Here is a 14,345-nt window from a genome sequence, read left to right as displayed (position 1 = left end):
TAAATTGATAAAAAATGGGTTATTATCAAACAATTTCTCACCAAAAAAAAGCAATACAAAACATACCTGTAGCTAAAAGTTTGTCGGACGATCCTGTCGTCAATTCATCGAGCTTCTTCTTGTCCTTCCTTCGCCTTGTATCGTCTCCGGCCACACCGTCGCCTTCGTTTCCGTCTCCAGCAGCAGCTGCTAGCTCTCCGCCGGTCGGTTTGCCCAACGCTCCCAGACCGGCTGCCGTAGTGGAGGAGGAGTTCGGGGCCATTCCAGCACCAGCACTACCGCCCAAAGCGGAACCCGTACCGGCGGCCGCAGCTGCAGCCGCAATGGCAGCCGCCGCAGCCAGGTTTTTGTTCTTCTTCTTAATCTCCAACTCAAACTCGTCCAGAAACCGTTTGTTCGGCTTTATCACACGACTAGAATGAACGCTCCGCTTCGGCAGAATGAACCGCTTGTCACCGAACTGGGTGCCACCGCTTTCGAGGTTACGGTTGCTCGTCAGTTCGCCTCCTTCTGTGGCCACCGTCGTCGTAGCCGCTGCTGCTGCTGCTGGCTGTACCAGTGGTGCCGGTTCAACCAACGCTCCGAAGGAGCAAACGCCACCCGGTTTCGGCCCCTCGGCCACCTTCAGCCCAAAGCCAAGGCCACCGACCGAGCCGCAGCCGGGCTTGCTGTCCAGTGAGCTCACCAACGCAGCACCGGATGCTGCCGGCTTGCCGCCCGACGACGACTTTTGCACGATCTCCGTCAGCCGGGACGGGCGCACCAGACATTCCATCGCTTTGCTCGCACCGGAAGTGCCGGCCGACGCGGAGGCGGCCGCACTGGCCGCTGCGGCAGCGGCCGCCGCCGCCACCGCCCGCTGCAGCCGCTTCTTCATCTTCCGGTTGAAGCTCTTCTTCAGCCGGATCGGCCGGGCGAGACACTCCTTCTTGATGATCGATGGCAGCGGAACCGTGTCCGGGTTGTACACCTTCCGCACGATGTTCTCGTCCGTCGTCTCGAGCGTGGTGTGAAACGTAACACTTTTCTTCTTCACCGGTGGTGCTGCTGCGACCGTGCCCGGTGGCGACTGGGCGGCGGAAGCGTTCGTTGGTAGCTTCGCGCCAACCATTAGTGTCGCGGCGGTTGCCTGCGAGGAGTCGGTGCTTCCGTCGGCTATCGCTGCTCCCTGCTGCTCGGCCGACGACGATACTTCCGTCTTCTGCGAGCGACCCAACGACGCAGTACTGCCGATGGTGGGACTTAGACTGCTGCTGCTGCTGCTGCTGCTACTGCTACTGCTGGTGTTGCTGCTTTCGCTACTGGTGCTTGTGTTGAGCGTTTGGTCGAAGGACGCCGGCGACTGCTGCCGGCTGACTCGACCGGATGCCACACCGGGCGGGCACCGGCGGGCCAGCGCCGACGTCAGGGTGGATGGTTTCATTTCGAAACCATTTCCGGTGGCTGGCAGCTTCTCGCTTCGGGCGCTGCTACTGCTGCTTTGCATCGTCGGTTGCTGCTGCGATGACGACTGCTGTTGGCCGTTGCCGACGACTGACCTAACCTCACTCGTGCCGCTAATGGGGCCCGAAGTGGAAGCGATCGATGCTGCAGTGGACGAGCCGCTGGTGGCACTGGTGGTGGTGGCGGCAGCTGTCCCTGCAGTACTGCTGCTGCTGCTGCTGCTCGTTGCGGTTGACTCGTCCCCCGCCGTGCCTACTGCACCGACCGGCGGCGGTATCTTTCGCCCTTCACCGTCCTGCTCCTCGTCCTCGTCGTCCTCCTCATCCTCCTCCTCTTCCTCCTCCTCCTCGTCGTCCTCTTCATCGTCGTAATCCTCCTCATCATCGTCCTCGTCGTCGTCGTCCTCTTCGTCGTCGTCCTCCTCCTCCTCTTCGGCGTCCTCGTTTTCGCCATTATTGTTGTGGTCATCGTTATCATCGCCACCGCTTTCGGTTTCATTGTTCTCGCTGGCGCCACCATCCTACAAATTGCACACACGGGGGAAACGAGAAGAAAAACCACACAAGAAAAACATTAATTTACAAAAAACCAAAACCTCGCGCGCATAATGATATTAAAAGGGGGGCGGAAATCGAAAAGTATAGTCATTTAGAAGCATTGCCGCACGTCGACGACAGAGGGAGCAGAACTTAAACACAGTGAAGAAGTGAAGCATATTAATATTGAATTGCTTTGTTCACAAAATGGTAAAACCCGCCTCCATTAAGATCAAAATCACAACTGGCAAGCAGATTACGGGATGACTGTCTCGGGCGATGCTTCCGCCGGGTCAGATAACTCCTTTGCCTTCATTCCCGTTTCGAATCCAATCTGCCCACAGTAGCAGCTGTGTTGACAGTAGAGCTTACCCGCGAGAAGACACGACGTTCGCTCAATATTGAGCTAACATTTACGAAAGCATTTCCCGGGGACGGAACTGGCGGTATCTCTCTCTACACGTTATCCGGCGTCCGACAACTCCGATGCTTACTGCCCATAACCCGACCCGCCCGTTGCGCTTTTCCATCGCCTTTCAGATTAACAACAGTTTTTGTGTGTGTACTTTAGCAATTTTTATCCTCTTTCGAGCGTTTTGACCCGCAGCTTTGGTGAGGGTGTGTAGATCCTGTAGACGAAAACTACATTCCATCAAAACGATCCGTCCCCTTGGACGCGCCTCACCACAAACGCTCGTCCTCCTAACCGCACACTGAAGTGCAGCGCTGCCGTGGATAAATTCGCTTACATCGTTTGCAAACATTTACATTACACCCATCTCCCCCCTTTTCCCCACCCCATCGATTGATATCGATTTTGCGGGGGAGGGCGGTAGCGTGCACTATATTTCCCTCCGGTACATAAGCTTTCCCAAGCTGGCACACCATCACATTCTCGTCCTACTCTGGACGCTGGATTGAAAGAGTTTCTCTTGTTCTTTCTTTCCCCTTAACGAACAGTTGGGAAAAAAGCAGAGAGCGGTGCACGAGAGTTGGTGTCTCGTCTTAAGAAATGCCCTCAGGTTGCAGCAAAATAATGGGAAGTATGCATCGTCGATGGAGAGAGAGAGAGAGAGAGAGAGAGAGAGAGAGAGCGCGCACGAAACTTGATGAAAAACTTGTTCTGCATTCTTTATGCTGATTAAATATCACTCACGCGCAGACACACCAGGGTAAGGGTGATCGGGTGGGGTGGGCCGCACAAAAAGAGGACACAAAAAGCCGAGTCAACGATGAGTGTGTATGTGTGTGTGTGCAGAGCAGAATGCATGGAAGTTGCAATGGTAAATGAACTCAGCAGCTACACACCACGGCTTCATGCATTTTATTCAGTGCATCATCACCTCTAATGGACTTACGGGTAGCAGCAGCAGCAGCAGCAGCAGAAGCACACTGAATGCCAGCCACCGCACCGATGCCAGGGATGGATGGATTTCGATCAATCTTCGGCAAATGTGTTATAATTAATACAAATCAAATGAAGATAACAGCGTGCAGTGCAGATTTCCTTTACAAATGTGTTCAACGTTCATCCTCTGGGTCTCTATTCATCTTTCGAAGCAGCGACTGGAAAGGACAAAAGCACACAGTCTACTACCTACGGTGAAAAGGAGAAGGAAACGGACAGCAAACAGGCAAAAACTGTTGTGCACCAGCAAATCCAAAGAGAAGGAGGGCGCGCGTTGCTCTACACATAATTGAGCAAATTTCTGTGCTCGTTCTTGTTGCGGTTCGCCACGCTGTAGTTGCATCAAAGATACGCGCGCGACTGGAGTGGCAAGATGATAAATTGACCAGCGAACGGATCCCGATGCCATTCGGGCCACAACACACATACAATCGGATGCTAAACGCGCCTGGCCGATTGGTGTACCGGCGATGCAGAGCAAAGGAAAGGAAAGGAAAGGAAAGGAAAAAAAAAACAAGAACAGACCTCGGAGCGAGTCCCCGACTAATAAAATAATCATAACCGACCAACCCAGGCCTTAACCTTGCACAAGTGCAGTGCGTTTCTTTTCATAAATACAGCGCGAATCGATCAGCGCAGCACGGTGCGCATCGAACGAGGAGGACCTTCTTTTCATCGCGGTGTTTCGCTGCGCTGTTGCACTTTAAAAGACCCATGCTGCTGCTGCTGCACGCATTCATACCGTATCTTCAAGGGTGTCCGGGATCGGAAGGACTTTAAAATGATGATTTTTGTTGACCGTGTGTTGCTGTATTTTTAATGCACCCTTGAATGCACACACAGCAACTGTGTCCCGCCGTCCCTTCTTACTGCTTGTCTCCTGGTTGTCTGAGATACCGGAACGACCAGCGAGCACGTTGTACATGTGAAGAAAGACACCCTCGAGAGCGCAAGAAATACACGCGGAGGGCACAAAAGGTGATCGAGTTCTTACTTCTTCCCTCCAATGTTTTTTGTTGTTGTAGTTTTTGTTACTGTTGTTGATCACCCACCGACCATTGTTCGACGGTCAACGATGGTCAAAAGGCACACACACGGATCGAACACAACTACAGGACACCGAGCAGAGGGAATACAAAGACTTCTTAAAGTCAAAATCTTTCCTACACCACGGGCCGTTCGACAAGTACTTTGTACACTCTCGAGGCTCTACAGTATAGAGATGTACACCGGTCGCTTGTCTGTTCTCTGTGCTTGGAGGTTTCGTATTCCTGTGATTGCGAATTGGTTGATGGTGATAATCGCGGTAAGTACACCCCGGATCGCTGCAACCTTCCTCTTCTTATGCATGGTGTACCTTTGCTTTCCGATCGCAACGCCCTTTTTCTCTCTCTCTCTCTCTCTGATGGGTGGGACCATACACAAAAACAAACTTTGCGTCATGGCTTCCCCCGATGGTACGTTCTTTTCACTTAACCCTTAAAGGTGTAGCACTTTTCCTGCCAGATCAACGGTTAATAATGGAAAGGTACGGAGAGATGGTTGATTAACGGCAAGGAGGAGAGGGACTGAACGGTTACCGAGGTCACCAAAAAGCTGCGCCATTATTAGGGGCATTAATTAGGGACTTTTCGACGAAGAGGGGGGGCCACCAAAATGCTGTTCCCGCCATTAGCAGCCACTTAATTAAAGGGTTAACACACGGATCGGCGACCGGCAAAGGGCGGAAGGTTCATGTCTGCTGCTGCTTCGTAGACCCTTTTGCTCAGAAATTCCCTTTTGCAATTGCGCACACTGACACGGCGGGTGCTTTTTCTCTCTCTCTCTCTCTCTCTCTCTCTCTCTCTCTTTTTTTCCTTTTCTTTTCCTTCCCCTTCCCGAAAGGAATGTCAAATGGTGCAAAAAACGAGTTTTCTTTAGCATTTTCCACCCATTACACACCTCCTCTTTACTTCCCCACGATATGATCGATCGCGACCACTTTACACAGGCAGGCGCTTCCAACGCAAGAAGGTAAAATGCGCTCAAACAAACCACAAAACGAAACCGAACTTTTCTTGGGCGAGTACACGGTACACACGGGAGGAAAATAAAATAATAAAAAAAATTAAAAGCAACTTTCCGTTCCCTTTGCGCCGCCTCGGGAAGGGTGCAAATGCATCGTTAGCATCGGAGGGGGGGGGGGGGCACGGTGTGTAAACGGGATGGTTGTGGTGGTGCGAATAATGCCACCATGCCGTGCTCAACACCACCTTTGGGCGTCGATCGTTGGGTGTAGTAAGTGCATATATTTATTCTACTTAATCGTTGGTTAAGCTTCAACACTGTCCGTGAGCTGGGGTGGGGCTGGGATATTTTTGCAACAAGCTCTACTTTTTTCCGGTGGTTCGTGGTTCGCTACCCTTTCTTCGAACGATCGTCGGAAGGGAAGAATGCACACCACTCTTTACCGCTACCGTACTTCACATCCTATTGGGGGGTTTGTGTCACCGGGGCTCTGCGCCGTTAGAATGTGGAGTGGAGAGCCGCCCCCCATTGTTTTCTCTTGCTGAGATAATGAATAATGACGATGGCAGTGAAAAAATAAACGCACTTAAATAGCAAAACACATTCTTACTTCATTTAGGAAGAAAGGCACAGGCGGCGGTCGACTCTCACCGCCATTTCGTCACGGCAGCGCACAGCCCTTGGCGCAAGAGAATGCAGTTCAGGGAAAAGCGAGAAAGAGAGAAAGGTCACCACGTTTAATGATGGAGGAGAGGGGGCTGCACATTACCATCGAAATGGTTTCGGGTAATCTCGATAAGCATAACTGCTGCAACTAGTCGGGATAAATTAAAAAAAAATCAACCTACACACGCAGCAGCAGGTTGCAATTGATACGAGCAAATGAATGTGTGTAAGGAGAAACAAAAAAAAAAACACACCATCACACGTAAAGTAGTAATTACGCAGACACAGGGAAGGGGCGGGTAAAAGTGTAAGTTGCTTCCCTACCACTCCCTATTCTAAATGAATGGTAATCATCAAACGTAGTAGCAGCAGCAGCAGCACGGCCAACAACTGCAAAAATGTCACGCATGAACCGCTTTTGCACCACCGTTCGTTTCCCTTTGCATTTCCGCCTACAGCAGAGCATTAAGATGTGCTGCCGTGTGTGTTTGGATTTTTCGCACTCATTCTCATTCTCTCTCTTGTTCGTTTTTTAATTAATAATGCCAAGGCACACATTGAATGGCAGAGTGTGTGAGAGGGACCCGCCCCCCGCCTGAGCATAAACAAACATTATGCACTTGCACACGCCTGCACACTGGGCTGCGTGTGAATGTTGCAGTTGCAAATATTCTTCTTTTTGAACCATGTTAGCCTGCCCCTCTAACCCTCTGCCTCGGTCTCCCTATCTTCCCTTTCCCAGGATGGAGTAAAAATGTATTAAAAAGCATAAGCGTAAAAGGTGTAACATTAAACGCAAACGCAAACGCGCAAGGTGCATTTAATGGGGGAATGCATAATAATAAGCGCAGCGAAAAAGAAGGAAGAAAAAACGGGCGAACGGGTCGAAAGGTTACCCAAACAAACGACACAAACTAGCAAAAAGGGGCTGTCAACAACCAAACAACCACAGCGAGGCAACACGGGCCAACAGTGACAGCAACAACCGGCACCAGGAAGAAGGGGACAGGCGCGCGTACTCGCGCGGAATTGACGACATGAAAAGTTTGGTGTGCCACCGTTTGTTTTTCTTCTCGTTTTTTTTTTTTTTTGCAACTTCATTTTGCATTCGATTTGCATGATGTGGTGCAGGCAGGCAGGCAGGCCTAGACTCTTCCATTTAGGGGGTGGTGTTAGGGGGTTTGCAACATTCATAATCGTAATTGTGAAAATAAGATGCGTGTCGTACCATCACGCACGCACCCGCTGCTCTAACCCAAACTCCGTCGTTTTTTGTTTGTTTGTTGCAGGTAATTGTTTGCTGGCGACAAAGTGTACAAACAAGCAGTGGTAGTAATCGATATTACAGTCACGTTGGAATTTTAATGCCATTTTTGTGTGTGTGTGTGTGTGTTTTGTGCGCGCGCTGTTGAAGATAAAAATAAAAACAATTGTACGCGTCGCCGTTGTTTGGGGAGACGACGGTTGAATTTAATGTGCCGGTGACGAACCATGTGTCAGAACGTTCATTCCGCTCGATAACTCAACCATCACAGCCCGCGCGTGTGTTGTTATGGTGTTGTTCGCAGAGCACCGCAGAGCATAATTTATGCACCCGTTCTCGCTGCTGACTCTGGGACAGGGCACATGATAAATGTAATAAATTATTGAAAGCGATTATTTCCTTGCACCGTACAAAACGTAAAGCGCATGTACTGCGCCCCCATCCATTAGAGGTTGTGTGAGTATTTTGTTTTTATCGGTGCATTCAAATTGCGCAAAAAAAAAAAGAAGCCAAATGCACACACCACTACGGTGTCTCGTCATCATTAACTGATGTGTGAATGGGTGCGTGTGTGTGTGTGTGTGTTTGAGCCCTCCGTAATGAAGTTTTAATTATTCGACGGGACATTAAATGTTTACCACGCCACTCGGCAACCGATTATTGACGAAATGGAGTGGGGAGGGGGGGGAGTTGTGAGGGAGGAGGAACAGAAATTATGCAGTTTAACTTTATAGAGAGAGTGCTTCGACCTGTCGATGACAGCTCGTCTGGGAGAGCGCGCACTGCGCGGTTTGTGCGGTCTTTTCTTTGCCACTCATTATAAACTCGCACAACACAATTAAGAATGAGGCACGAGAGTAGAGAGCACATGGTGCGAGGGAGGGGGTGAAAAAGAGTGAAAATGGATAGATAAATAAATCCTCGCAGCGACCGCCGCAACACCTCAACCGTATGCTAATAATTGCACACTAATTAGCATTCAATTTTCCAACCGATTCACACACAAATAACAAACAAGAACTACTGGGGTGAGTGTGCGGGGCAGACAAAAAAAAAACCAGATGGTCCTTATGCAAATATAAACGCAGACACACAATGAAAAGAATTATGCAAGGTATGTTTTGTGTACATTTGACTCTGCCACACTAAACGTTTCGGGACGTGGGATGAATGTGAAATTAAAACATGGAAGAGCAACATTATGCACACAATAAGAGCAACACACATGCTAGTGTAATGTGTGTTTAAAAGTGTTACTTATCAAAACGAAAAAAAAAAATGTAACATGTGATGCAAATATAAATCCCTTAAGCAATGATTTGCATGCAGGAAAATTCATTTCTTCTATCACAAAACAGACCGACTTCATAAAGAATGTTTACGCGCCACCGTTTGCGCCTCAAGAATGCGGAACGGGCTTCTTCCTGAATCCCCCGCCCCGCCCTTTGCGTCACATTTTACAGTTGACCGAGATATTGAGACCGCGTCAAGCCTAGACGTGCGTATGTGTAAGAAGCAAAAGAGGCAACAGGAGAGAGAAGGAAAAAAAAGGAACAGATGAAGAAGTTAGCTCCCTAGACGTTATTGCACTAATTAACAGCATCAATCACGACTGACTAGCTGCAAAATCCGTCTCCTCTTAGTGCCCATAACAGCACGAACTTAAAAACTGCATTCCAAAGCATCATTCTTGAAGGCATCAGAATGCAGCGCCCCGCTCACATGGCGGCGTTCCACTCATTCGTGTTAGCGGGGAAGATTGAATTTCCCCGTTATTTTTTTTTGTATTCCCCCGCGTGTTTGTTTGCTCTTCACACTTCGCGAGGCGCCATTATGCTCAGCTCGGCTCGGCTTGGCTGGCACAAACGGCACAGACAAAAACATGCCAACTAATTCCTCCTAATGCCAATCATAAGTGATTATACATTTTATACGCATCGCGGGCACCGCGGTGGGGTTCGGTTTAAGCAAAAGAGCTGTGGGCATAGCGTGTTTACATACGCCTAGACACACACACACATGCATAACGAAAAGGAAATGGAAGAGAAAAATCCCGATGCACCAAAGAACACATTTCGCGCGCGCGGAAATGTTGGATGTTGGCGCAAACAAACATACACACCAAAAAAAAAGCGTATCATCTCGACATTAATTCTTGCGGCACCACAACACCATTACACCCGCCGGGACCGGTTCCGTCGAGGCAACCGCTTGCACCGTCTTCGCATCATGCACATGCACATGCATGCATGCTGCTTCTGCTGGTGGCGCGCACATAAAATTCCAGTGCTTCTCTCTCTCGTGGGGCACTTTATTCGAGCGACATTCGACATTTTCCTTCGCTTGTGTGTGCGTTCACAGTTCCCGAAGGGTAGTTGCATTCTCCCGCAATATGCAAGTGTGTGCAGAGAGAGAGAAGGAATGAACGCACCAACGGTGGGGAGGAAAGAAAACACACCAGCATTTTGCAGAAAGCTGGGAAGAGTTGATTGGATAATGATTCTGTTATGTTCTTCCCGCGCTTTGCACGTGGTGGTGGTGGTGGCGGAGGTGGCCTTCGATTTGGCACAGGGGCGGAATGGAGACATCGAAGCGTTGAAGCTTTTCGTAAGGGGCACGTTTTTAACCTGCTGCTGCTGCACCGAACCCCCGAAATGGGAAAAAAAAATGGAAGTTTCGAAAGGAGCAGAGAAAGGTTATGCAACTCGCTGCGCGCTGCATTTTTGACCATTGCGTGTGCATGTGCGCCTGCTTGTGTGCGTGTGTGTGTGTGGCCGAATATTTGCACAGACGTTTATATGGCTGTGTGTGTGTGCGGTGGACGCTTTACCAATTCGAATTTTTGCCGTTTCTCAACGGTTTTCAACGCGTCATTACTTTTGCCGACAGTGGATGGACGACACATAAAAGCTCTCCCCCCCAGCCCTGCGCATCACTCCCCACAAATCGATATTATATTGTGTGTTCCGCAATTAAGGCAGCTGTCAGTAAAGGGATTTAATTAATCCTTGCCCGCGGTGGTGGATGGTGGTGGTAAACATGAATTGACATAAACTGATTAATGTTAAACTTTTCCTCTATATCAAGCCGCATCATTGCACCGTTTGGTTTTTTTTTGCACTCATTCCATTGGTGCACCATTGAGGGGGTGGTTGTGGTGGTGGGTGCATCGATGCAGAATGGAAACGGCAGCAGCAATGCGCTTTAATTTTAGAATTGATTTTACGTCAATCGCCTGTCCATTATTGATGGAAGGCGATTGCACACGAAATTAAACAGAAGCGGAGGAAAAAGAGAATAAAAAAACACACATACAAAAAGTGCATGCAGTGCCACAATGGCACAATGATTCACTCGGGTGCAAACGCACAAAATTGCACCGCAGTAAAACGTTTGCCTGTTTTTGTTTTATTTCCTCCCTGCAATGTAATAAAATCGTTCATTTCATTATCGAAACCCCAGCCGGGTACGCAAATCTCGTTAATATGGCAAAAGTCTTGCCACCCTTTTTCCCACCCTTGCACTCACACACACACACACGCCGGTGAGTGCTGTTAATGTTTATTACGATTTTCTTACTGCCTGTGCACATCACACTCTGCGTGGTGCAGGAGCGCAGTGTTCCCGGGGCGCACAAGGGGATTATTATTGCACACAAATTGTGGTCAGTAGAGAGGAGTTTGCTGAAAAATTAAAACCCCTTAAGTACACAAACACACAAGCGCACGGTTCGGTCGCGTCATTGATGCGAATTGCGCGGGCCGTTTTTCCAGCTTCTGCAAAATAAAAGGCCACACTGCGCCACAACCACCACATTCATGTGCAGTGTGTCTCGATGCATTTGAGATATCGCCTCCCCCCCGAAAACGGGTTTTTGATGTGCAGCTCAAGGCGTGTCGCGGGGGGGGGGGCACAAGGAAGGATGATTGTTGGTTTCGAGGGGGTGCGTGTGTACGTAATGCAGTGCCTTTTTTTCTTCTTTCCCCTCTCTTTCTTGTTGAAATTTGCTACCAGTGGTGGAGGTTTGTGGTTGTTACTGGCCGCACGGTAATCCCTATATGGCCCACACACTGCACACGTGAGGGAGCATAATTGCAGGATTTATTTCTCCTTCCATTACGCGCCCGGGGAACCTAGTTCGGTTGGGTTGGAGGGTATTTTTGTTTAAATCACACACAGAGTCATTTCACCACAAGTAATAGGGGGGGGGGGATCGTGGTCAGGAGCATTGTGTCAAACAAAAGTCTTCTTTATCGCGAGTTATTTTGTATTGCATTGGACGAAATTGGGCCTGTCAAGGTTTATTACTAAGAGCTTTTTTTTATTACCCTATTTATAATGCTTTTTCGATTCAAAAATATTCAACGTAAAATGTGTTTAATTTACGTTCTATTTTTAATTGCATGCGTGATCAGAATTAAATGCCACGTGGTGCCACAAAGGCACGATAAACATGTGCACATGCACACACACACACACACACACACATTTCAAACCCTCAGGATATAAAGGGAGGGATTAAGCTCCCTATGCATTGCATTAATTATCTTTCTTTTTTCGAAAAACTATCAGATAAAACTTAAAACACGAACACAGGCCCGGTACGAACGTAGCCACGTGTGACCACCAGTGCAACCTATCACTTAAATACCGCAAGATTAATTGATGATAATTTTGATAACCTAAAATAATAGCCTACCACAGTGGACGGCAGGGCGAGAAAGACGGGGGGTAATGATATCGGACATGTACATTTCCATTCCGGCTGCCATAATCGTTCATCGTCCAAAACACAAAACAAAAAAATAAATAACTCTCCTTCCCCAAACGACATGTTTCGAAAGGACGAAGCAAAGACACAAAAAGGCACGACACGACGAACCCGCGCGCAGTGTGACGCTGAGACATTTTCATCCATGTGCCCGCGCGCGTCCGGTCGATGCATGATGATTGAGGACGACGACGACGGAGGGGGAGGGGCCGCCCCAAGATAAAACCGATTCCCACAACCGTGCCGGTGTCGTGGTGCAAGATGCGAAAACTGTTTCCAAAGCTGCCCCGAAAAGGAAATCAACCAACCGATGTCGAGAACATGTCCATTGCGTTCAAAACCTTTCCTCTCTCCGTGTCTGCTGCCGCTGCCTTATTCTGTGTGCGTTTTTTTGTTTTGTTTTTTTTTGTGTTGAAAAAATGCTTTCGATAAACGTTAAGCGACGTTACTTGGCGGGATAGCAACAAGGAAGCAGCAAAACGGTGAAGCAGAACGAAGCGGGGAAGAAACATTATTCTTTCGAGAAACTTGTTTCATGTTCTGAAGCGTTTGCCGTTTTCCTTTGCTGCCTCCTCTCGCTGTCCTCGGCGCAGTGAGGAGAAAAAGGGGGCAAGAGAAAGTGGCGTTTCCAGCCAAAGACACAAACGCACACACCTGCAGGATATGCACTCGATATGCAGCAGTGCAGTGCACACCACAACGGCCGGGGTACACGCACGCACGCATGCACTTCTGCACCGAGAGAAGCGCAAACCATTTAGACCAATAAATAAATAAAATTAAACAGCATATAAACGTTCTGGAGTGCATTAACGAGGGAGGGGAGGGGTGCTGAGACGAGGGGAGAAGTGCATCAGCCAGGAACAGCATTATATGCATCCGCCTGTCCGTACCGACCATTATTAACCGCTGTACGTTAACGGTCGTTGCTGCTTTTTTAAGCGCTACTTTCCATTCTTATCGATTTCACGTTTTGGTTTTGTCTGTGTGCGCGCACAGATACAAACACACTTTTTACAAGGACAAACACATTCGATGACAACTTGTTTCGTCATCTACCGGAGGGAGAAAAAAGGGAATGAAATCGAGAGAAGAGGACGAAAAAAATCAACCTGCAACAGACTCATTTCGTCACATTCACAACAAGACACGAACCCAACGGCTTTTTTGTGGTTTTTTTTTTTTTTTTTTTTTGGGAGTGTAGCGGTGGTATAAAAATTAACTCCTGCATCCTGTTTTGGGCAAGAACCGAACGGCCCACCCGCCTTTTTGCAAACTGCCCACCATACACGGTAAGAATGCATAATAATCGCTATAATCAACCGACCGTGTGCACGAACACTGAAGAGAGCTGCTGCCGTGCCACACACCAAAATCACACACACACACACACACACACGTACACAGGGAAGCGAATTCCGGTTTAATAGTTTCCCGTCAAAAAAGGGCAAAAATAATCACGCACAGCACAACCCTGCCAACGCTGCTGCCCTTCAGCATGATGCAATTGTAAAAATGCACTCACCACTCACTGTTGGCGCGCGAAAGTTGAAGCATCTTGCAAACCCATGGAGATGGGAAGAGGGGGGAAAGGGACAAACCCTCTCTACCCCCTTCCATTCAACACAACACGCGGTTTCAACAATGTGTTCTGCGCCCCAATCAGCTAACTTTCCCTGCGCCAGCGAAGCAAAGCGCTCATTCTCACGCAAACGCTTCTTCTCGGCAAGACGATGCAAGTGACGACACGATCGGGAGGAGAAGAACAGGGAGGTTTTATGTTTGTGCAAAAATATCATCAAAATCATTCACCTTCACATCGCTGTTTGAGGAGGAGGGGGGGGGGGAGGAAGAGGGCAAGCGTGAAAGAGAGATATCACCTTGTATGGAAGGGAACAACTTCTTCGTTCCAGGGAAGGGTCTTTCGTCGTCGCATGGGTACACATTAAACGCTGGAGCGCAATTGCGTAAGCGTAGGAAGAAGGTGAAAGAGTTCAGATACAAAGGCCCCCAAACGGGCAGAACAAGGACGTTGTGAATGGAACCGGTAGGATGGGGGGGGCTTGAGCGTGCGAGAAAAAAGGCGCAAAAGAAAAATGATGCGTTCGGAAGGCGCGAGAAATCGAAACACAGAATGAAGCTGTGTGAAAGAATATTGCATCGTGTTTCGGCGTCGTTGTTGAGCTCTCTTGCCACGTCAAACCGGATATTCATGGCGACGCAAATTGCAGTAGGATGCAATCGCAGACA

General features: G+C 48.8%; 1 protein-coding gene across 2 annotated transcripts in view; it reads right to left on the bottom strand.

Annotated features, from left to right (window-relative positions):
- The window catches only part of LOC120895604 (histone-lysine N-methyltransferase trithorax), a 121,081-nt gene that overhangs the window by 15,992 nt on the left and 90,744 nt on the right, over positions 1–14,345 (bottom strand). For both annotated transcript variants that reach the window (XM_040299107.1, XM_040299108.1), the window contains exon 2: positions 67–1,963. In XM_040299107.1, coding sequence (XP_040155041.1) covers positions 67–1,963 — 1,897 coding nt within the window. The remainder of the gene's footprint in view (positions 1–66; positions 1,964–14,345) is intronic.

This window comes from Anopheles arabiensis, chromosome 2 (genome assembly GCF_016920715.1).
Source record: "Anopheles arabiensis isolate DONGOLA chromosome 2, AaraD3, whole genome shotgun sequence".
Lineage (NCBI taxonomy): Eukaryota > Metazoa > Arthropoda > Insecta > Diptera > Culicidae > Anopheles > Anopheles arabiensis.
The sequence above is the reverse complement of the archived record's forward strand: the minus strand, read 5'-3'. Positions and strand labels throughout refer to the sequence as shown.